This window comes from Balaenoptera musculus, chromosome 14 (assembly GCF_009873245.2).
Source record: "Balaenoptera musculus isolate JJ_BM4_2016_0621 chromosome 14, mBalMus1.pri.v3, whole genome shotgun sequence".
Lineage (NCBI taxonomy): Eukaryota > Metazoa > Chordata > Mammalia > Artiodactyla > Balaenopteridae > Balaenoptera > Balaenoptera musculus.
In genome coordinates, this window is record NC_045798.1 from 265,575 (window position 1) to 289,100 (window position 23,526).

Consider the following 23,526-nt stretch of genomic DNA (forward strand, 5'->3'; position numbering starts at 1 on the left):
CATATGATAAACACAGTCTGCGTGTAGTAAAATTATACATGGAATGGCAGGCTACACAGCACATTCATTGCAATGATTGCTGCAAGAGGAATGGTAATAGGAGGAAAGAGACTAAAGGCTCAGAGAACAGCAACTGAATATACAGTGTTTTAATTTTTTTGTTTTGTTTTTTTATTTTTTGATTAAAGAAGGATCTGAATCAAATATTACCAGATATGAATATCTGATCATTTGACTGTTTATGATCTCATTCTCTATACTTTCGTGTATTTTTAAAATATTCTCAATTTAAGAAAACAATATTGGTGATAGTTTTATGATTTCTAACGATAATACTTCTTATACCGTTATCCATTTATGAGACATTTATTTTCACATGTTGCGGTAGTAGTATCTCAGCACTTCTGTGAGTTGTTTTTTTTAATGGACATTCTAGGTTGAATTTATTTAAAGATTTTTCAGTATTTAATTAGATGATGATGCATGTTTCCCCCTTTAATCTACTGATATGGTGAAAAGTCCTGCAATGACTTCTACTTGTTTATGATATATGTTTTTAAATGTATTGCTTGATTCCATTTGCTATTTTTTTTAATTTTTCACATAAATATCATAACTGAGACTGCTTTACAGTTGTTGTTTTTTTTATTTACTTTTGGTTATGGTATAACTATTTTGCTATCTTTGTGTTAAGAAAAGGGTTCGGTCTAGATTTTTCAAGAAATTGGTAAGATTATATTCTTTGATAATGTGGAAGATTCACCAAGGAAAACACATGAGCCTGTAGCTAAGAACTTTTAAAAATTTTTTATTTTATTTTATTTTTGGCTGCATTGGGTCTTCGTTGCTGCACGCAGGCTTTCTCTAGTTGCGGCGAGCAGGGGCTACTCTTCATTGCGGTGCGCAGGCTTCTCATTGTGGTGGCTTCTCTTGTTGCGGAGCATAGGCTCTAGGCCCGCGGGCTTCAGTAGTTGTGGTTCGCAGGCTCCGGAGCGCAGACTCAGTAGTCGTGGCACACGGGCTTAGTTGCTCCACAGCATGTGGGATCCTCCTGGATCAGGGCTCGAACCTGTGTCCCCTGCATTGGCAGGCGATTCTTAACCACTGCACCACCAGGGAAGCCCCCTAAAAACATTTTTAACCATCACTTTAGGTCTAAAAAGATATTATTTTCTCAAGTTAATTACCTAACTATTCCTTTATATCACGTACTTCATTAAGTTCTAAATTTATTAACATAATTCCTAGATTACATATAATTGAGCAAAATATTCTTTCACAAATATTTTAATTTGTTCTTTTTGGCTAATTTTCTTTTTTCATTACCAATTGTTTTTGCTGTTTCTTCTCACTTTTTGATAAAAATCTCTAGTATGATTTTATATTTTATTTAAAAAATTGGATTTATCAAGTTTAGTTTTTTCTATTTTAATTCCTTTTATATTCTGCTTTTATATTCTTTAATTTACTTCTCTTCCCATAATTACATTTTATTTCCCCCCAAAGCCCTCATTTCATTTATTTTCATTCTTTTTGTTAGTACTGTTGGACTGGATAAAACGTACCTATACTACTACTTTGATTTTATAAATTACTTTGCTCTATGATCAAAACTGGAAGGGATGGTGAGCACATTGCCGGGGGGGGGGGGGGGTTGGGGAGCGCAGGCTACATCCCACCGTCTGAACCGGGAGCCCCAGGCAGCCGCAAAGAGCTTGGCACCAGGAAACCTCACCCCTGTCCATCAGGGAGGCGCGCCGCGGAGGCCTCTGGGAAATGTAGTTCTAAAGCGAACGGGGCTCCGGGAAATGTAGTTCTGCGCGGACACTTCCGCGGCCGGGCCGTGTCTGCCTCGGCGCCGTGGGCCAAAGGGGTAAGGGTGTGGGGGGCGGAGACGGGACGGCGGGGCTGCGGGCTGGCGGTGGCCTCCGCGTCCGACCGGGGCCGCGGTGACCACGGCGTGGACCGGCTCGGGGCCACGCCGGCGTGCGCACGAACCGGCTCGGAGCCGGGTGCGGGGAAGGCGCGGGAGGACGGCCCTGCCGCGCAGGCGCCGATTCCGGTCCAGGTCGGGGGGCGCTGTGGGGGAGGGGCGTGGGGCGGCAGAGGGGAGGGGCCGCGGGGGCCGCGGGGCGGCCGGGCAGCGGGGAGGCGGGAGGGAGCGCGACGGTGGGGAAACGTTTGGGGGACAGGGGTCTGGAGGGGCGGGTGTGGGCGGCAGTGATGTGGGAAGCAGGAGGGAGATTTGGGGCGCAGGGCAGGGCCTCCCGTGGTGGTGGGAGAGGAGGGGCTGTGCGGGGAGACGGTGGGGCTGATGAAGCTGGGGACCCTTGGCGGGAGAGGTGGTGGAATGTCTGTGAAAATCAGTAATTCGGGGCCAGGGAGGGGTGAGTGGTTGTGCGGAGGGAATTAAGTGGATGGTGGGGGCCTCTGGGAGGGGCCTCTGGGGGAACCTTAGCCTCGGGGGCTGGAGGCAGCAGGCCCTGGGTGTGAGGGAACCCGGAGGCTCCCCTCGGGAGTGAGTGGAGGGCTGTGCGGGGCCGGCGTGTGCGCTGGGGATGTGGGTTAGGGTTTGTGTGCAGCAACAGTTAAGGCTCTAGCCATCCTCGATTTGCGTGCCTTTGGCTTGGCGACTGGGCGCGAAGGGATGAGCGACGAGGCTCTGTGGGCGCGTGGGGGGCACGTAGAGGGCCCAGAGTGGTTGCACTGAGGATTTCGTCGGCAGGAAGGGCCGCTGGTTGCTGCAGTGTTGGACTGTACCTGAGCCGTGCGCTCCTGGGAAGATCCCCCCCTCTCTCGGGTTCCGGGAAACAGCTGGCTGCAAAGGACCCCCTTCCCACATGATGCCCTTGTTTACCTGTGACAAGGCCATAGGTAAATATGACACAGCCCCTCTCATCTTTTGCCTCATCAATGATTAGCTGAACCGTTTGTTCTCACTGATTAGAACGCTTAGAAACCAAACTTTGGTTCAGCTTGTCTCCTTCCCGAAGTTCCCTGAACTCTGGGCCGTAAGCTTGAGCAGCGTGCAGCCCGCCACCGCGCCCAGAACTGGCCGAGCTCCGGTGAGATGTCCTCTCGTCTGCTGTCTGGTCCCCTGCCCTTTGATCCAGCTTCTCCACACTCTGCAGAGGTGCTGTGCCTCTTAGGGCCGCAGCGTCCTTCCTCTTTCAGCACCCCTCCCCCCCTAGAATAAATCCTCGGAGTAAAACATTTCTTTGCTACGTCTGCGTTTGGTTTGACTTGACATTTCAATGGTAGCTTTTTCGGTGGAGGGCAGTGACCGGGGCGGCCCGTGCTGGTGAGTGGTCTGGGCCCGTGTTTGGGGATCTTGTGGCTGAGGCATCAGGTCGGAGGCCGCGTGCCAGTGGCAGGGGTCTGCACACAGGTTGACGGGTGGCCTGTTGGGGGCTGTGAGGGTGATGTGGGGGTGGTAATTGGCGCCGTTGGAGGGGCCGGGGGTGTTTGTGCAGAGCTGGGGGCCCTCGCAGGGTGATGAGCTCTGGGGGCGTCTGAGTGGTGGGTGAGCTCGGCGTGGACTGGAGAGTGGGTATCTGGAGGTGAGTGGCTGGCAGCCCCGTGTGATGAGGCCTGGTTCAGGGGGCGGGTGGTGACAGGCTCTGTGAAGGTGAGTGGGTGGGCACCGCGAGAGGGAGGAATTGGAGTTCTCTGGGGGTCCTTTGGGACTCAGCACTTGGGGTTCCACTGACTCAGTGTCTAGTCAGTGGATAGACTGTGGAGGTTATTGAGTGGGGTTTGGAGGAACCAGTGATGGGGTTTCTTGGCCTTGGCATTGAGAAGCCTGTGGAGGTCAGAGGGCTCTGGGGTCGTAATCAACCAGGTGGTCCGTAGGGAGGACTGTGGCTGGTGTGCAGGGCTGAGTGACAGAGAGCCCGCCGTGACTGGGAGTCAGGGGTTCTGTGGGTGTCTGATCGGGGTTTGGCTGTGGAGAGACTTTGGGGTTCATTGATTCACGCACTTCTGTGGATTGGTTTTGTCACTGGTGGTTGGTGATGGGGGGGCCTTGCTAGAGGAGCCGATGGGGACTCACAATGTGTGTAATTGACGGCCCAGACCCCCTGGGGGGCGTTGGGCACATGGGGTTTATGGAGTCAATGGTTGTGTGGCCTGGAGACTCGTGTGTCCAGTGATCTGGGGGCTGGGGGTTCTCAGGGGGTCAGTCAGTGTGATTGAGGCGGTCTTTGGAACCAAATTTGAGGGGCTTTGGGTGTTGGTGATTGCGGGGCCTGTAAGGGTGGTGTTTTGGGGTTTGGGTGAGTCCTGCGTTGGCTCAGGAGAGACTCACGTCGTGACTTCTGTTCAGTAACCGTGTTGTCCTTTGTTCTTTGGCCCCTCTCACCCAGCGTGTATGTGGCGGTGTTGGTCAGTGATGGCTCCTTTTACTTGAATATTTCCTTGTTTAAAAGTGCTCAGAGACCCCACTGGCTAGGAATCCTCCCCCTTGCTCCAGCCCTTTGTGTCGGATGCTCCTTGACGGGCCCCTCCTCCTCAGGGCTCGGCTAAAAGTCATCTGCAAGGAGTGCCCTCCACCCACCCACTCTGGCACATCTGAAGTTTCTTCTGAGCACTCTCACAGTCTGAAATTATTTTACTTACTTGTGTGTCTGTTTCCCATCCTAGAGGGCAGGGACTGTCTGTCCTGTTTAGCAGTCTCTCCCACGTGCCCGGAACAGGGCCTGGTAGTAAGAGGCCTTCAGCAAATTGCTGCTTTCCTGGCCCATAAATGAGACTGTGAGTGTGTGTCTAGGTCTGCATTAGTGTGTGAGTGGGATCTGACGTGGATGTGAGAGCACAGTGCAGGAGTATGTTGGGGTCCTGGGGGAGGAACCAGGGTGACTGTTCGGGGTGTTAGTACAGTTGGCACGTCCCCTTTTCCAGAGGAGAAGCTACAGAAGGTCTCCTGTGCATCAACCCAAAAGGGGTCCAGATGAGATAGAAGCTTCCAGGGCAGGTGGGCCTGTGTCTCAGGGGGCCTCAGGTTTGGAAAGCAGTGACTCTGGGCTCTCTTTTCACTGGGCCTTCTAGACCATCGGGACCTGCCCGTGCCCAGGAGCCCCAGGGAGCTCCCTGCACGTCTCGGGAAGAGGCGCTTCTCCTTTGGGTGTCGCTCTCTGCTCTCCCAGGACGTTTTTCGTGAGAGACCTGTTCTCATGCACCACACTCTTCACTCTGGTCTCGGGAGAGTCCGGTTTCACTCAGGGAATCTGACCTTTGTGTCTGCTGCCCCCCATGCGTGGGCAGAACCCATGCCATCCTTCTCCGTTCCCAGTTGTAGAGTTCTTCCTGCCCTGGACGCCCTCGCTCTGCCCTCTGCCACTGTTTCAGGTCAAATTTCAAAATCCAGTCTGTCTGTCTAGATGGGCTGGTTCTTGACTCTCCACAGGATCCTCAGCACCTGGGTAACATTGGGACCTGCCCTCCCTCCCTGGCCTGTGTCCTCCCTCGATTCGCTAAAGGACAAAGAGGGAAACGTTTAAGGCCCTCGAGAGACGGTGCCAGGAGCTGGTCCGTGGTCCGGCTGGCGTTGAGCAGCATTCCTGGGTTCCCTTTCCTCTTTCCCTTGCTGACCGAGGGTGTGGGGCTCCCGAGCGGGTGGTCTGATTCCAGCCCTCAGCCCAGCTCTAGGGGCGGGCAGGAGGGGCCTCGAAGGGGCCAGTGTTCTCTCCACTCTTGTTAGCTGCCCGGGGGCAAAACCTGGCAGTCTGCTAACGCCAAGGCATAACTTTCTTCCCTCATTTGTGGAGGGCGAGTCCGCCCATCTCTGTTCCGCTGGGACCCTGAGGATACCGCCCTCCTCTCCCCCCATTCTTTGTTAGAACAGGGGGCTCCTGCTCTAGATCTCCTGTAGCTATTATGTTCTCTCCTTGCTCAGCTTACTTTGTGGAAAGGTGCCCGCTGACCATCCACCATGTCGGTCCTCCTCTCAACCTGTCAGCCTGTGGGACCAAGCCGGGAGCACGAGGGGCCGCAGGTGTGCACCGCGGCGCTGGACGGATCTCGGGGGGGAGGTGGAGTTTGTCCCTCGTGCCCCCAGGCTTACCGGCAACTGAATTTTTGGATATTTCCTTTCAGGTGTACCCTCACGAAGGAGGCCACATCCCTGTGTGACCCAGCTGTGAGCCCGTGGAGTCCTTGGCCCTGATCCGGTATCCGGCCGGTGTAAGTGACCTGGTTCGTGAGCGGTAGAGAAATTGAAAGTGTAAGTATTTGTGTGCATGAAGACGTCGTGTTTTTTGTGATTGTGTTGATCTTAACTCTTGGTCCATCTGTTCCGATAATTCTGCCTCAGATGATCTCTGTAATACAGTTTGTGATCTTTTAAAAAGTTTTTAAAGTAGTGGTTGTACTCGTTTGTTCGGTTATTTGGCTCATTGGGGAAATAATTTCAACCAGTCTCTGCCAATCCAGAAGACTTCTCCACAAAAGTAGAAGAGAAAGAATAGGTGGTTGTTGTTTTTAAATTTTTTTTTTTAATTAAAAAAAATTTTTTTGGCTGCACGCGTGGCATGCAGGTTCTTAGTTCCCTGACCAGGGATCGAACCCGTGCCCCCTGCAGTGAAAGCGCAGAGTCTTAACCACTGGACCGCCAGGGAAGTCCCTTAGGATGGTTTTATTATTGAATAAAAATTGAACCAGAATGTGATGCCCACCTCAGATAGTCTGCTAAAGACATTGCGAGAGACAGGAAGAGGTCACGCCCTTTTCTGTAGCCGGGCAGGTACAACCCGTTATACACACGGTCTCAAGGTAAGTGATCATTTGTCACATGTAGTCCATCCTAAACTTGCCCGGTAGTTGGGGTGGCTACTGTGTTAGCTGCTTGCCTTCATGCAAAGGAAAAATACACTTGTCCTACCTTTATGATGGGGGTAATTTTACAGTTTGGAGCCGGGTGCCAAAGTCAGGCTGGTTAGGCTCCTGTCCTTGCAGAGACCCGGAGAGAGAGGTGTCCCTTCCTGGGTGATTCAGAGACAGCTCCCAGGTCCTTAAGAAAGGCATTCTTGAGTTGTTAAACTTAGTTTTAGGAAAGATTTACATACATCCCAAAGGGGCAGAGAAAGATTTTGTAATTACAGATTTTCTACAGTAAATAGTCTTTGAATAAGGTTCTGGGGAGTCTTTTTCTTTTTAATTTGTATTTGCCCTCACAGGCTCTGAGCTGTATCCCCCTAGAGGTGTTATCTGCTCTCCTGCTCTGATAATTGCATTAGGGAAGGGCTGAGGCCAGGCCTTCGAAGCAAAGGGGAGAGAAGGCACCCCAGGGCCAGCAGTGTGGACCTTAGAGCCACTGGATAGCCCCGTACCCACCACTTGTCTGAGCAGCTCTTCCGATCAGGGAGCAGAGACCCTTAGGAAGAAGCAGGTGTGGAGCAGTTTCCTTGGGGTCCATGGGGCGGTGGGAGACAAGTAAGTGCCTGAAGGCAGCTGGGCCCTTGCCGTTTCTGTGATTCCTAAACTCAGCAGGGATTTTGATCTGCCTTCTACGGTGGCCTAGGCTGTTCTGCTGATTTCCGAGGGAAGGGAAGGCAGTATTTGCCCCAATGTGAGCTGAGAAAGAAAGAACGGAAAAGATTTCCTTAGGCCTCTCTTCTCGCTGCGTCTGCTCTGGGCTGTAGCGGGGCCGGCTCAGCCGGAAACCCACAGCTGAGCGTCAGCTTCACCGCGGCCTCCGTCTCCCCCGGGGTCTCTCCTCTTCTTCTGGCCATTTCTTTTAGTTCCTCTGATCTATGCTTTCCTTTTGCTCCAGGGCTGATTTTGGAGTAGAGAGCCAGCACCCCAGGCCATTTCCCGTTCCCTGTCCTGCCTAGAAGTGAGTGGCGTTTTATTCTGTAGTACCTGTGCCAGTGGTTTCATCTAAGTGCCCCTGGGAATAGGTGCTGCAGGGTGAGTGAGCCAAGACCATATTTCCAGACTTTGTTGCCGTCTCTGCAGAGTGCTTTGAGGTGGTGGGGCTCCCCTGGGGTCTTTGGTTGAACCAGCGAGGCAGGTGGCTCCCGTCGGGCATTCCCAGGTGGGAGCCAGGCTGCAGGGCCCAGGGTGTGGTGCAGGCCTGGCCTGGCTGCGGTCGGCTCGGCTGACACGTGCCAGTAGCTCACTTTCTCTCCTGTTTCTTAGTGCTAGCAAATAGCTTGTCTGAGTTCCCAGCTATAGAGAACCAAGATTGAGGTCCCCAAATGAATTACATCATCTAAAATAAAATTCCCACTGCACCTCCAGGCCATGGCTCTCAGGAGCACGAAAACTCATGTGAAATAAGAAAGAAGAGGCCTCAGGACTTGGGGTGCATTCCCAGTCCACAGACCTTTGACCAGAGGCCTTTTTCCAGAGCATCAGGACAGAGCAGAGCAGATTTCCCAGGAACGGGGGAGAATGATCAAGTCACAGGTGAGTTATTTGTCCTCTAGCAGTTTTATCTGTGGGTGTGATGAGGCTCACAGGCGTCTCTACAACTAACAGGAAAGGTCTAAATACATTTAACTTATAACCGGAGAAAATATAACCTTGGGAAGGAAGATGTCAAAAGAAGTACAAGGTGGATCATAGAATCGTACAAAAGTCTTGAAGATGGGGCATAGACGTAAGACAACTAAGGCCCTGCACTGTTGGAGTTGAGCCGCAAGCTTCCTCAGATGTTCCCAGAAGCCGCCACAGAAAGAGAAACAGGAAGAGTTGCGTGGTTTCCTCTGTCAAAAAGCAGACCATTTGCTCGGTGGAAGCAAACGTCTCCTGATGGTTACCTGTAAAGAAAGCGTTTTGCTAGCTGTTGATGTAGATGACGTGGCAGGTGACATCCTGTAATGGATGAACACATTTCTGAGGCTGTTCTTCACAGGTCCTAGGTGGGCGCAGGTGTAAGGAGCACAGCAACGGGCAGCAGGCCTGGGTCCACGTGCCACCTGAGCTCTGGGTTTAGGGAAGAAACCTGAATCATCTGGCACAACTGGTTGTTACAAAACCTTCAAATGGCCCCATATATATTTTCTCAGTTGGAATTTCGATACATTTTAGGTAGAACTGTTTTTGCTTCTGCTGGCAAAAGCTGCACGGGAGGGTATCTGCCTTCAGTTCCTTTTCCTGACCTTTTTTTTTTCTTTTTTTGATGTATAGTTGATTTACAATGTTGTGTTAGTTTCTGCTGTACAGCAAAGTGGTTCAGTTATATATATATATATATATATATATATATATATATTGTCTTTCATATTCTTTTCCATTATGGTTTATCCCAGGAGATTAGATATAGTTCCCTGTGCTCTACAGTAGGGCCTTGTTGTTTATCCATTCTATATATAACAGTTTACATCTGCTAGTCCCAACCTCCTAATTCATCACTCCCCCTACCACCCCGACTTTATTTTTTATTTTTTTTAATTAATTTATTTATTTATGGCGTGTTAGGTCTTCCTTTCTGTGCGAGGGCTTTCTCTAGTTGTGGCAAGCGGGGGTCACTCTTCATCGCGGTGCTCAGACCTCTCACTATCGCAGCCTCTCTTGTTGCGGAGCACAGGCTCCAGACGCGCAGGCTCAGTAATTGTGGCTCACGGGCCCAGTTGCTCCGCGGCATGTGGGATCCTCCCAGGCCAGGGCTCGAACCCGTGTCCCCTGCATTGGCAGGCAGATTCTCAACCACTGTGCCACCAGGGAAGCCCACCCCGACTTTATTGACTCAAGAAACGACTGCGGTATCCCTTCACCTTTCTTCTTTTTTTTTCTTTAATTAATTAATTAATTTTTTGGCTGCATTGGGTGTTCGTTGCTGCACGCAGGCTTTCTCTAGTTGCAGTGAGCGGGGGCTACTCTTCGTTGCGGTGCGCGGGCTTCTCATTGCAGTGGCTTCTCTTGTTGCGGAGCATGGGCTCTAGGCACGCAGGCTTCAATAGTTGTGGCACACGGGCTCGGTAGGTGCGACTCGTGGGCTCTAGAGCACAGGCTCAGTAGTTGTGGTGTACGGGCTTAGCTGCTCCGCGGCATGTAGGATCTTCCCAGACCAGGGCTCAAACCCGTGTCCCCTGCATTGGCGGGCAGATTCTTAGCCACTCTGCCACGAGGGGAATCCCTCTCTTCACCTTTCAAAACAATTCCCATCCACCTAGCTGACCTCCTCCCTCTTTCCTCCCTCTGTTCCTTTCTTTGTTTTAAAAATCCTGTTGTTTAAAGCAGCGCATAGCACTGTAGCTTTTCCCCTTTGCTGCTGTGTTCTGTGCCAGGAGCTCAGCAGAGCTGAGAGGGCCGAGCTGCCAGGTGTCAGAGTAGCTGGTGACAGCAGCAGCCAGGGTGACAGTAGCCGAGAGTGATGGCACGAGCGAGAGCCGGATGCCGCAAAAGGCGCCAACTCCCCATTTCCTTTTCCTGAGGAGTGAACAACGCCCTGGCCACGTGTCAGGTGTGTTCGCTGCCCAGGGAGCCCCGAACAAAAGGCTCCGGCAGATTTATGGACTTGGGGGCCAGGAGGAGGGGAAGAGGAGGAGGGAGTGGAAAGTACAGGGTACCGGGTCAGAGTGTGGACAGTGTCTTCAGGTTCCCCCTCCCACAAGGGGGTCTTAGAGAGGCACCTGAGAAAGGCTTCTGCCAAAGGCCTCAGGCAAGTATGGTACTGGCACAAAAACAGAAACATAGATCAATGGAACAGGATAGAAAGCCCAGAGATAAACCCACGCACATATGGTCACCTTATCTTTGATAAAGGAGGCAGGCATATACAGTGGAGAAAAGACAGCCTCTTCAATAAGTGGTGCTGGGAAAACTGGACAGCTACACGTAAAAGTATGAAATTAGAACACTCTTTAACACCATACACAAAAATAAACTCAAAATGGATTAAAGACCTAAATGTAAGGCCAGACACTATCAAACTCTTAGAGGAAAACGTAGGCAGAACACTCTATGACATAAATCACAGCAAGATCCTTTTTGACCCAGCTCCTAGATAAATGGAAATAAAAACGAAAATAAACAAATGGGACCTAATGAAACTTAAAAGCTTTTGCACAGCAAAGGAAACCATAAACAAGACCAAAAGACAACTCTCAGAATGGGAGAAAATATTTGCAAATGAAGCAACTGACAGAGGATTAATCTCCAAAATTTACAAGCAGCTCATGCAGCTCAATAACAAAAAAACAAACAACCCAATCCAAAAATGGGCAGAAGACCTAAATAGACATTTCTCCAAAGAAGATATACAGATTGCCAACAAACACATGAAAGAATGCTCAACATCATTAATCATTAGAGAAATGCAAATCAAAACTACAATGAGATATCATCTCACACCGGTCAGAATGGCCATCATCAAAAAATCTAGAAACAATAAATGCTGGAAAGGGTGTAGAGAAAAGGGAACACTCTTGCACTGTTGGTGGGAATGTAAATTGATACAGCCATTATGGAGAACAGTATGGAGGTTCCTTAAAAAACTAAAAATAGAACTACCATATGATTCAGCAATCCCACTACTGGGCATATACCCTGAGAAAACCATAATTCAAAAAGAGTCATGTACCAAAATGTTCATTGCAGCTCTATTTACAATCGCCAGGACATGGAAGCAACCTAAGTGTCCATCATCGGATGAATGGATAAAGAAGATGTGGCACATATATAAAATGGAATATTACTCAGCCATAAAAAGAAACGAAATTGAGTTATTTGTAGTGAGGTGGATGGAGTTAGAGTCTGTCATACAGAGTGAAGTAAGTCAGAAAGAGAAAAACAAATACAGTATGCTAACACATATATATGGAATCTAAGGGAAAAAAAAAAAAGGTCATGAAGAACCTAGTGGCAAGGCGGGAATAAAGACACAGACCTACTAGAGAATGGACTTGAGGATATGGGGAGGGGGAAGGGTAAGCTGTGACAAGGTGAGAGAGTGGCATGGACATATATACACTACCAAACGTAAAATAGATAGCTAGTGGGAAGCAGCCGCATAGCACAGGGAGGGGGAGGTCAGCTCTGTGCTTTGTGACCACCTAGAGTGGTGGGATAGGGAGGGTTGGAGGGAGGGAGATGCAAGAGGGAAGAGATATGGGAACATATGTATATGTATAACTGATTCACTTTGTTATAAAGCAGAAACTAACACACCATTGTAAAGCAATTATACTCCAATAAAGATGTTAAAAAAAAAAAAAAAAAGCCTCAGGCAGAGACGCAGGGCACCCGAGATCCTCACCAGCCCCTTGGAGGCCATGGCACGCAGGCTGCGCCCCAGGTCTGGGGGCAGGGGTGGGGGCAGTGTCCCCCAGGAGGCCTGCGGGATAGCCCTCTGGGCCTGCCTGTGTTTGGATCTGAGGATTCACACGTAGGTTTTTAACCAGGAGCCAGACTCCTCAGCCCACCTGCTTGATTTTTCAGGACCTGAGTGAGAAACAGGCAACCCCATCATGGAACTGAGCAGGTCGGACCTAGAGGGGCCGAGACAGGAACCAGGGAGTTCATCCGGGGCAGCCTCCCAGCCTGCATGTGGTCTCAGCCGTTTCCCAGTCAGGAAGGCATGTGTCAGCCCATCAGGAGGCTTCTCAAGTGGCCATGTGAACCTTTGTGACCTGGCACAAGGCAGTGGTGCGCATAGCACAGCTCTGGCAGCAGGCGGAGGCTGGCCTCAACGCCCGCCAGGGCTGAGACAGCGGGGCCACACGGCTGGGTGTGCACACCAGGAGCACAATCCCAGGGCCCCCAAGCAGCACATGCTTTCATCCGGCAGGCAGGCTAACGGGGCCCCAGCGTGGCTTTCCGTTGCCCAGTCTGAATAATTTACTTCAGTCCTTGGTTTTCGAGGGGCTGCCTGGGGCGCTGAGTTCCAGGCCATTTTGTTTGTCCAGGCCCTGCCACCTCACGGGGTGCAGACAGCATCGGGGCTGTTGCGTGGGAAGCACGGGGGCCGAGGCGCCCTGTGCCGCTGGCCGGCAGCCCCGTCGAGCAGGAAGGCGTCAGTCTACACCCAGAGCGGTCACGGGCGTGGAGAGAAGCACAGGGAGTCATTTTCTTTTGTTTCTTGTTTTTTTTCCAGGAGGAAGGAAAGCTTTCAGGAGCAGGTCTAAAACACAAAGGTCGTTAATATCTTTCTCCCTCCCCTGTGCCTCCCCTGGTGCTGGGCTTTATATTCTTTTCTCTCTGGTCATCATCAGTGTGTCCCATTTAGTAATCAAAACTTTAAAAGAAATCATCTCTGTTTTCATCCAGACCCTTTGTCTGGAAAGACACTTTGTCCCTATACAGAGGGACAGATATTTTTACATAATTTAACCAGAGAGACAGAGCGTGTTTAAGAATTGGTTCCAGAAACTCCTGAGTTTTTAAAAGATTTGAAAGTGGTTGTACGGGATCTGGCACTCACTGAGTCTTCGGGACGGGGTCGTAGGGGTGGCGGCTCCTGCGGGGTCTCCCGCAGGGCATGACAGTCAGTGACTGTGAGAGGGGGGCTGTGACTGGGGACAGCGTGGCCGAGCCCCAGCGTGGTGAGAAGGGCCGCTCCCTTCTGAGCTCTGTGCTCCAGGCTGGGGTCACCGTGAGCCCCCCTGTCAGCCCCTTAAGCCTGTCCTAGAACTGTCCATTAAAACGCTCACTCAGCCCCTCTGCAGCTATGGGGCTGTTATCAGATGCAGTGAATTCGAACAGGAAGTAAATGTGGTCAGGTAGGGCCTGGAGAGTGTGACCCGTGCCTGGGGAGCCCATGAGGATGGCCAGACCAGACTCCAAGAAAGTGTCAGGGTCCAGTGAAACCCTCTGGTTGGGACCAGAGGACCAGTGAGATCCGCGTGTTGACAGAGTCCTGGCCCGCTGGCACAGGAGCCTGTCCCTGGGCAGTGTTTTGGGCCTTGTCCAGCGTCTGGAAGGCAGGACAGCTTTCCACGCTGTTTCGGCACCTTCTGATGACACGGCAGCACACGTAACGTGGGCCCAGCCTGGGACGGTATTGGTCTCTATGGCGTCCTGTCCTTTGCCCAGATACCAGTGGCACCTTCTTTGAGAAACACTGCTTATTTAGAGACAGCCTATTCCAACTTCTTATTCTATGGGTAGATGGGTGGCTAGGTGAATGAATTCATAATGATGAATATTTTAATAACATTTTTGTTTTCCTCTCAAAGTATAATGCGCGACTAGGATATTATATTACTTATCCATTGCTATGTAACAAATTACCCCAAACCTCAGTGGCTGAAAACACAAACATGTATCTCAGTTTCTGTGAGTTAGGAGTCTGACAGCTGCTCACCCATTTGATTCTGGTGGAGGGTCTCACGCGACCCTGTCATCAGGATGTTGAGAAGGGCTATGGTCATCTCACGGGCGGTAGGGAGGTGACCTGCTCCAAGCTCCCTCACGTGGGTGTTGGCAGGCCTCGGGTCTTTGCCACGTGGGCTTGTGCACAGGGCTGCCTCGCCATGTGGCCCAGGGAGAGCAGGAGAGGGTTCCCAACGTGGAAGTCACATTCTCTTACACCTGATCCAGCACTTCTACCCCGTTCCATTCGGTGGAAGTGAGTCAGTAAGTCCAGCCCACAGTCAGGCTGGTGGGGATTAAACGAAAGCATGAATCCCAGGAGTTGGAGATCATGGGGCCATCTCGGAGGCCGCCTGTCACTGTAGAGAAGAAAGCCTGTATTCAACAAAGAGAATGACTTCCGATTTAACAGGGATTATGCTTTTTTAGATATCATTTGAGGATGTGGCTGTGGACTTCACGTTGGAGGAGTGGCAGCTGCTCAATCCTACTCAGAAGACCCTGCACAGGGATGTGATGTTGGAGAACTATAGCAATCTAGTTTTCTTGGGTAAGAACATTCTTGTGTGACACAGGGCGCACCCAGCAACTGTGGGACCCCTAAGATGTTATGGATTTGGGGTTTAAGTTTCAGATGTCAAAAGATTTTTTGATTTCTACACCCAATTGAAAGGCTTTTATTTGCTTGTTTTGTTTTTTAGTCTCTGTACTGAAATCTTCTTTATATTTAAGGGTCCCTCAGCCCAAGCAGTTGGGACTCTCTGTGTTTCCAATTGACAGGTTATCAAATGATCAAACCTGAGGCGATTTTCAAACTGGAGCAAGAAGAGCCATGGATATTAGGTGAAGAAATCCTAAGTGAGAACTTTCCAGGTGAGAAATAATCAGGTATATGGCAGATAGTGAAAGTTAGGTCTCGGGTTTTGATGACAGGTTGGTACTTTTGAAATGTTATCTGTAAAACCGTGTTTAAAGTTCCTCCGTCCTTAGGGTTGACTCAGGACTAGTGACACGAGTCCTTCCTGACTTTTCATGTGCTCTCCGTCCTGGTCTCCACATCAGGATGCGTCCCCTTTGGTGGAGCTGGTGATGAAGTGTGCCCCGTCTTCCATAGCCGGCAGCACAGTCATTTAGGACCTGCCTTCGTGGATACGCCCCTTCTGCTAGCTTCCCCAGTCCCACCTGTACAGGTGGGCTTCCTTCCTCCTCTTTAAGAGTTCATAGTTTTTTCCTGTTTGAGGTGACACTGATTACCTTTGAGTTCCCTTTATTATTTTTCTTTTCTCTCCCTAATTGGTCAGATTTCTATTTCAAACCCACGTAGAGTAGAAGGTGAGTTCATGGATACAGGAGAAAAGTCTAACGCCTTAAGCACTCTTCCGGCCTCCCTGCAGATAAGAACTTCAGGGTCAGCGTCCAGGGCTTCTTTCTGGTGCCTTTGGTATTCAGCTTCTAAAGCTTCTCATTTTTCCCTTCAAATAGTCTGCTGGGTTTAAGACCTGCTCTGTGGTACTTTAATGCCATTTGTGTTGAAGACCCTCACAGTGTGGCAGCATCTTATCTCTGCAGTTTTTCCTGTGCCCAGAGGTCCTGGTTGACACCACTCAAAGTAGTTCTTTCCTCGTGTCTTTCACATTTGTTTCTCTGCATGTGGGCCTTTGGTTGTCCTACACTTTCCCATTTAGACACCCTCCCCCTCTTCACTTTAAGCTCTTTTTCCACCTCCAGGGAGTGTTCCCTGACTCCCAGCCTTTTCTGAAATCTCTACCCACTGAGCAGTATTGTAGGAACCCAGGTGTGATCACATATTATCTGTAATTCCTTAACCAATTAGGTCTTCAGGTTTTTTCCCACATAGAAAGATGGTGAGTAACTTACTCTTCTCTGTTCTCTATGGAATTTATGCTGTGTAATTACTAAATACTTTATTAATTGGTTGTGGTGAGGCCAGGTAAGGCAGGAACTTTCTTATTTATCAAATATTTCTTTAGTACAAAGGTTTTCGTCTAAGTAAGTGTTTCAGCTTACCTTAGGAAATATTTCAAATTACAGATGTCTAGGCACCATTCACATGGATTATTAGGACTGGGTATGTGTAGTTCAGAAAAGCTGTCAAGATAGACTTTATGTTCCCCCGTTAATTTAGAACCACTGCTATTTTGTAGAATGAGAGGAGTTGAGATAAAATATGAGTCATGAAATAACCTTGCAGGACCAGAGAATTTTAATTTAGAAGAAAATATAAAATTAATTCAGTGTTTGAACCTGAAGCATTTGTGTCAAAATGCAAAGTTAATTGTCAAGATTAACTGTATAGAAAGGAATTGCTTTAGACGTTTAATGACAAGTGAAGAGTATTTATCCTACATGTATTGAGGGCTAGTTATGCGCTATGTAGTGGGGGTACCTCAGTGAAAAACACAAACCTGTTCCCTGCCCTCAGGGTTTACATTCTAGTGCGAGAGACAGAAGCAAGGTGATTACCTATTTGATAAATGCTGTGAAGGGAATAAACAGGGTGTTTGTTAGTGTGCCCTTAAAATTATGTGAGCCAGGCATGCTGGAAGCTGGGCAGGGAGAGCACATGCAAAGGGCCTACAGCAGGAAAAGGCCTTTGGAGTCAGTGGGACGGGGAGGAGCCCAGTGTTGTGAGAGGGAGTGGGGGGCTGGAAGGAGCCGGCACGCAGGGGTGCGGAAGCCGTGATAAACGTCTGGGTTTATCAAAGGTTTCTAAGCAAAGGGTTAAAAGGCCTGAGTACATTTTCTAAATATTACGTGTTGCTGTGTGGAGACTAGAGTTGGGAGGGAGCAACCCTAGAAGTGGGAATATCAATTGAAAATAGGGTGAAATGAAGGCAGAAAGGACCGGAGTGTAATGGAAACAGAGACGGGGAAACACACGTGTACCCGCACCTGAGGTGGCACCAGAGAAACCCAGTCCAGGTGTTTGCCAAAGTGACAAGACTTTTTTTAAATTTCTTAAAGATTTTTTGGTACAGTTTAACTTCAATATTGTTTTATATCATTTAACTTATTAATTTGGATATATATCTTAGTCTTATTTCCTGATTTGATTTGAATTAAAATTTGTAATTTTTCTTTAACATTTCCTAAAACAATTTTTTATAAACTATTCAGGTGGATCTCACACTTCTGTGTCTACAGACGACTTTGCTTTTAACCCCCTAACTTCTCTCTCTAGTCTTTAAAATACCCATGAATAGCATTATCATCCACACTCACTGAAGCTTGGAACGTTGAATCTTTTGTTCTCCTCCGTATCGGGCTCTAGTTGGTTCTTCCTCTGAAATTCTGGTATGTCTGAGAGTTAGATATGGCTTTTTCCCCCCCAAAAAAATTATCCTGCAGAAAAGGAGTGATAGCTTTATATCTGAGATCTTGCCATATCTTTCATCTTGGGAGTATTACCTCACAATTCCTAGTAAAGAATATAGTGAACTAAACAAACCTTTAAAAGATCGTTTTAAAATACTCAATAAATGGTCATATTGTGGAGATCACAAATAATTGTACTTACAGGGTAAAAAAAAAATCTGTCCTAATGTTATGCAAAGAATACTTGTGGTTTAGAATAATTTCCATCATATACAGATGCAATATATAGATGATCGATTCAACTAAAATGTCAAAAACCTAAATACAAGTGTTGATGCTGAGCTCTGGAGAACTCTCGGATAATTCCAAAAAGTAACTCTCATGATGGTGAAATGACTGATATCAGTGATTCGGGTGAGGATCTTGAATGAGAATGTTTTTTTAATGTACCAATAGTACAGCAAACTAACGTACCTCACCTTTCAGACGTGAAGTTGATATCCTGCATTTGCTGTACATCATATTCAGTGTTTCTTCCTGTCTGACGTTCAGCACTGTGTACTAATCTTGCTCTTCTGTGTACTGTGATTCTCAGCCTTCTCTGATGGGGTACTTACCTGCCTTCCTCCCTGATTTCTGCTACTCACAGCGTCTGGGCACACAGTAGATAATCAGTAGGTTATTGTGGAATGAGTGCGTTAACCACCCCAGTATTTGATCAGAAATTGCTTGTCTCTTTTACCTCATCATGATCACTTGAGTATATTTCATCTTCCCTTATTTGAAAGTTGTGTTTATAAACATTTGTAATTTCAAAATCTGTTTTCATTTCTATTAAAATTTTCAATGCCTAATAAGTAGACATTGTATTTGGGAGATTTTTTTTTTTTTTTGATGGACTGGGATATTAGGCTCCATTTCAGAAGACTTATTCAATAAGCATAATCATTGGGGAAATTTACACAGTATGGTTCATTTTTTCCTTTTTAGAAGAAGTCTGGCTAGATAATAATCTCAAAATGTGGCACCAGGATAATCAAGACAAGCTTAAAAGTATGGAGAGAGGCCATGAATATGACGTCTTTGGGAAAATGTTTCATTCAGGCATTAACTTTGATCATTTAGGAATGAGATCCCATAAATGTGGCACAGGTGAAAAAAGTTTGAAACATCCTTTTGATTTTCTTATTCCAAAAAGTAACTGTGAAAGAAAAAAACTTGATGAGCTTAATAAGAAATTATTATTCTGTATCAAGCCTGACAAAACCTGTGGTGGAATAAAATACTCTGATTGCAGTAAATGTAGAAAAGTCAGCAGTAAAGAGCCAGGGCTCATTACAAACCAAATAGCACATACAGGAGTCTGTTTATGCATGGAATGTGGTAAGGTTTTTAACAAAAAGTCACAGCTCATTATACATCAGAGAACTCATACAGGAGAGAAGCCCTACGGATGCCGTGACTGTGGAAAAGCCTTCTCCCAGAAGTCATTACTCACTATTCATCAAAGGACTCATTCAGGAGAAAAGCCATACGGGTGTGGTGAATGTCAAAAAGCTTTCAGCAGGAAGTCACTGCTCGTTTTACATCAGAGAACTCATACGGGAGAGAAGCCCTATGGCTGCAGTGACTGTGGGAAGTCCTTTAGCAGGAAGTCACAGCTTCAAAGACATCAGAGAACCCACACAGTAGAGAAGCCCTATGGCTGCAGTGACTGTGGGAAGGCCTTCTCCCAGAAAATAAGGCTCATTACTCATCAGAGGACACACACAGGGGAGAAGCCCTACAAATGTAATGATTGCGGAAAAGCCTTCTTTTGGAAGTCACAGCTTATTACTCATCAGAGGGTTCATACAGGGAAGAAACCGTATGCATGTAGTGAGTGTAAAAAAGCCTTCAGCAGGAACTCACTCCTCATTAGGCATCAGAGGATCCACACAGGAGAGAAGCCCTATGAATGCAGTGAATGTGGTGAAGCCTTCATCAGAAAACCGCAACTTGTCAAACATCAAATGACTCACACAGGAGAGAAGAACTATCAGTGCAGGAACTGTGAAGAAGCCTTCTTTAAGAAGTCAGAACTAATTAGACATCAGAAAGCTCATTTAGGAGAAAAACCCTATGGATGTGTTGAATGTGGGAAAACCTTCTTTGGGAAGTCACAGCTCCTGACACATCAGAGAACTCACACTGGAGAGAAACCTTACGAATGTGGTGCCTGTGGGAAAGCCTTCACCCAAAAGTCCAGCCTGGTATCTCATCAGAGGACACACACAGGGGAGAAACCCTATGAGTGCAGCGAGTGTGGGAAAGCCTTCAGTGAGAAGTCAAGCCTCATTCACCATCAGAGAACCCACACTGGAGAGAAACCCTTCGAATGTAGTGAGTGTAGGAAAGCTTTTGCCTGGAAGCCACAGCTTCTTAGGCATCAGAGAATTCATACAGGGGAGAAACCCTATGAATGCAGTGAGTGTGGGAAGGCATTTGTTCAGAAAGTACAGCTCATTAAGCATCAGAGAAATCATACAGGAGAGAAGACCTATGGATGCAGTGATTGTACAAAAGCTTTCTTTGAGAAGGCACAGCTCATTATACATCAGAGGATTCATACAGGAGAGAGACCCTATAAATGTGGGGAATGTGGGAAATCTTTCACTAGAAAGTCGCACCTTATGAGGCATCAGAGGATCCATACAGGAGATAAATGCTATAGATGCAGTGAATGTGGGACAGCCTTCCACAGGAAGGCACAGCTCCTGATACATCAGAGAAGTCATATGCTGTAGACATGGGGCGAGTGCGGTGAGTATGGGGAGTCTGCCATCAGATGTCAGGCCCCTCACACTCTGAGGACACGTACAGGAGAGAAACCCTGACACTGCAGTGACTGTCTCACCATACAGAATTCAGAAAGAGAACTTTTTTTTAAGTAGGCAATATAGGAAAACCTTCTCCCAGAAAACAAGACTTATTACATATTGATGGCTCCTCAGTGTGGAAGTCTTCTCAGTATTGTGTTAAGTACAGACCTTTCAGTCAAAAGTGACAGCCTATTAAATATTTAGAAGACCTAAACAGGAGAAAAACTCAATTGTCATAACAAGTAAGTGAAAGATTTCACCGGGAAAGGGTAACTCAGAGTACACTAGAGAATACATGCACAAAGGAAATACTGAGTATTATATATTAGAGGTCTCATGCAGAGAAGTAGTCCTAATAATTTGAAGAATTTGATAAACATGATCCTATTAAAATAATTCTAAAAGGAAGATGTGTTCATTGTATATAAATTATTATGAGAAAATAGGCATTTTAAAGTGGTAGCTGTGTTTTATGTGTGAAGACTTCTGCTTTCTGCTATGGTGCTATAGGAAGAACCAGATAAACTCTCCTGCCTTAAGCATCTAGAAACCGTACCATTTATGAAATAGTGGTTTTTAGACATATGTCAAACACAGGTTTGTGATCCCTGGCAGGAGGTGGACAAGGTGAGGAGAGCCCCACGACTGCCCAGCCTAGACCCTGGGGGTAGCGTCCAGGCTGCAGGTCAGGGAGGGGAATGAATGTGGTCCTGCTGGACTGAAGAGAGTTGCCGAGTTGGCGTCTGGGGAGCCCTGGTGGCTAGAATTTGCAGGGAAAAGCTTCTGGAAGAAGCTTCCCAGAGAGGGCCTGCAGAAATCCGCAGTGAGTCCCCCCTTGAGTCTGTGGGCTTTAGTGCTGATTCACACATGTGTGGAAGGAAGCTGAGACCATGAGAGCGGCACTGGGGAGCAGTGAGCTGGGCAAGCCCTGGAACTCAGCACAGGCGGGGACGGTTCACGTTCCCACCAGCCACACGAAATCACGTGGGCATCAAGAGAGTTCCCAGAACAGTATTGTCTTGATGGGGAGGGTAACTAACCCTAGATTAAAAGCTACTCTGGATCCACAGTGACTGGCGTCCAAACACTTACCTGGCATGCCAAGGGGCAGGAACATATGACTTGTAACCAGGAGGAAAATCAGGCAGTAGAAAGAGAAAAGACTGAAGTGATTGGAATTAGTAGACAAGGATGTTCAAATAGCTATTGTAAGTATAAAGTAGAGGAAAACATGAATTTGACGATACATAAAGTGGAAGATATATTTTTAAAAGCTCAAATGGAACTTCTCAGGATGAAAACAACATCTGTAAATTAAAAACAAAAAACTGGATGGAATTAAGAACATATTAGACATAGAAGAAGGAAAACAATCAATGAATTTGAACAGTAAGTATAAAAATTATCCAGATGAATGATACACACAGAGAGGAAAAGACTGGGGGGAAAGGAGAACAGGGAATTAGTTACTGTGGTGTAACATACATGGAATGGGAGGTCCAGAAAGAGAGGAGGGAGAAAAAGGATTTGGATAAACGATGGCTGAAAAATATCCACATGTGATGAAAAGTATAACTCCACATATTCAATAAGCTCAAAGAACCCAACACGTAAGAAACATAAAGATACCAATGGACATCATCGTCAAATTGGTGAAAACCAGTGTTAAAGAGAACGATTGTAAAACGCCTGGAGGAAAAGACACAACACGTTCACAGAACAAAGAATAACAACATACTTCTGGTCAGGAACTATGCAAACTAGAAGACAGCAGAGTGACATCATTAAATTATGAAAGATAAAAAAGAAACCCCTGCAACCTGGAGTTCGGTTGCCTGTCAAAAACATCTTTCAAAAGTGAAAGCAAAAAAGACTTCAAAGAAACAAAATCAGAGACAGTTCCTGCCTTAAGGAAACATTGAGGGATGTTTGGGGGCAGCAAGAAAAGAACACTCTGGAAATGGTGAATGTGTGGGTGAATATGAAAGTTTTTTTTCTCATTTTAAAATCTTTCAAAAAGGTAATGGACTGCTTAAAACCAAAGTAATGACAACATACTTGGGGTTATGATCTATTTAGAAGTAAAGTGTATGACTACGATAGCACTTAAGTGTGAATCTTTAAAAATAGTTGAACAGACTGTGTCGTCTGAGACAGGGGCTCGGGATGACTTGTGTTTGTAGCAACTGCACGATGGAAGCTGTCTGTGTTATGGATCTGTGCACGTCTCCACACCCATTCTCCTTTTTCTGCTCTGCATGCCCAGAGGGAGTGCACGACTGCTTCCTAGGGTTTCTGCTCAGGTTCACACAGGGAGGTATGTGTCAGCCCTCCCTCCCTCCTGCTGGCCTACAGACACCCAGATGGCTGCAGCTCCCTGCTCATCAGATGTAAGGGTGATAACTGCTTCTGGGGGCTTCACCGTCCCTGGTTGGTTTTCTTAATTGTGAACACAAATCTGTAAATAGTCCCTTTATTAAATGTTCTTGAGTTAATAATTTGAGTGTAACATTTGTTTTCTGTGACGTGTTAAATGATGAACGGTTGACCAAATTTTGAGTATCAGTTACTGGTCCACGGGGCAAAGACTGACATCTGTCAAGATTTCTCACACTCAACATCAGTGTTTTCTCTTTGTGTTTTAATAATTCAGTAGAAATTATAACAGAGTTCTTTGTGTTTTTTGTTTTGTTTTGCTGCAAACGTAAGTGGCTCTGGAGCTCATTACCGTCTGCTCCATATGCTGGTGGTCTTGCAGTTATTACTAGAGTTTCTTCACTGATAGAAACCGAAATGTTTATGAGGTCTTTATGCTGCCTCTGGGTTAGCTGAACGCCTTACAAGAAAGCGTTGTTATTTATGTTAAATGTGTACAGACAAGAAAAAGGTAGCCCATTACTGAATGAAGAAAGAAAGGAATGATGTACTGTACTTCCCTGTACTCTCAGTTTAAAAACTTGTGCTGCGCAATTAAAATACTCTTATTCAATGTTCTGCTGTTTTTATTATAATTCGTGCAATCTGTCACCCGTAGACAAGATTTCCCATCTCAGGAGTCAGAATCACCCCAGAGAAG

General features: G+C 47.2%; 1 protein-coding gene across 13 annotated transcripts; it reads left to right on the forward strand.

Annotated features, from left to right (window-relative positions):
• The first annotated feature begins 1,803 nt into the window (after positions 1 to 1,803).
• On the forward strand, positions 1,804 to 23,439 carry ZNF605 (zinc finger protein 605). 13 transcript variants are annotated; one of them, XM_036824064.1, is made up of 8 exons: positions 1,822 to 1,873; positions 2,726 to 2,874; positions 5,894 to 5,992; positions 6,094 to 6,220; positions 8,239 to 8,406; positions 14,683 to 14,803; positions 15,034 to 15,126; positions 18,580 to 23,439. In XM_036824064.1, exons 5-8 carry the CDS (start codon positions 8,392 to 8,394, stop codon positions 20,373 to 20,375), a joined length of 2,025 nt encoding a protein of 674 aa, XP_036679959.1. In that variant the 5' UTR covers positions 1,822 to 1,873; positions 2,726 to 2,874; positions 5,894 to 5,992; positions 6,094 to 6,220; positions 8,239 to 8,391; the 3' UTR covers positions 20,376 to 23,439. The 13 variants fall into 13 exon arrangements, with proteins under 13 accessions (XP_036679962.1, XP_036679959.1, XP_036679961.1 ...); XM_036824063.1 differs by lacking the exon at positions 1,822 to 1,873 and adding an exon at positions 1,914 to 2,068; XM_036824065.1 differs by lacking the exon at positions 1,822 to 1,873 and adding an exon at positions 7,769 to 7,831 and having other exon boundaries at positions 2,481 to 2,874.
• The last annotated feature ends 87 nt before the right edge of the window (positions 23,440 to 23,526 follow it).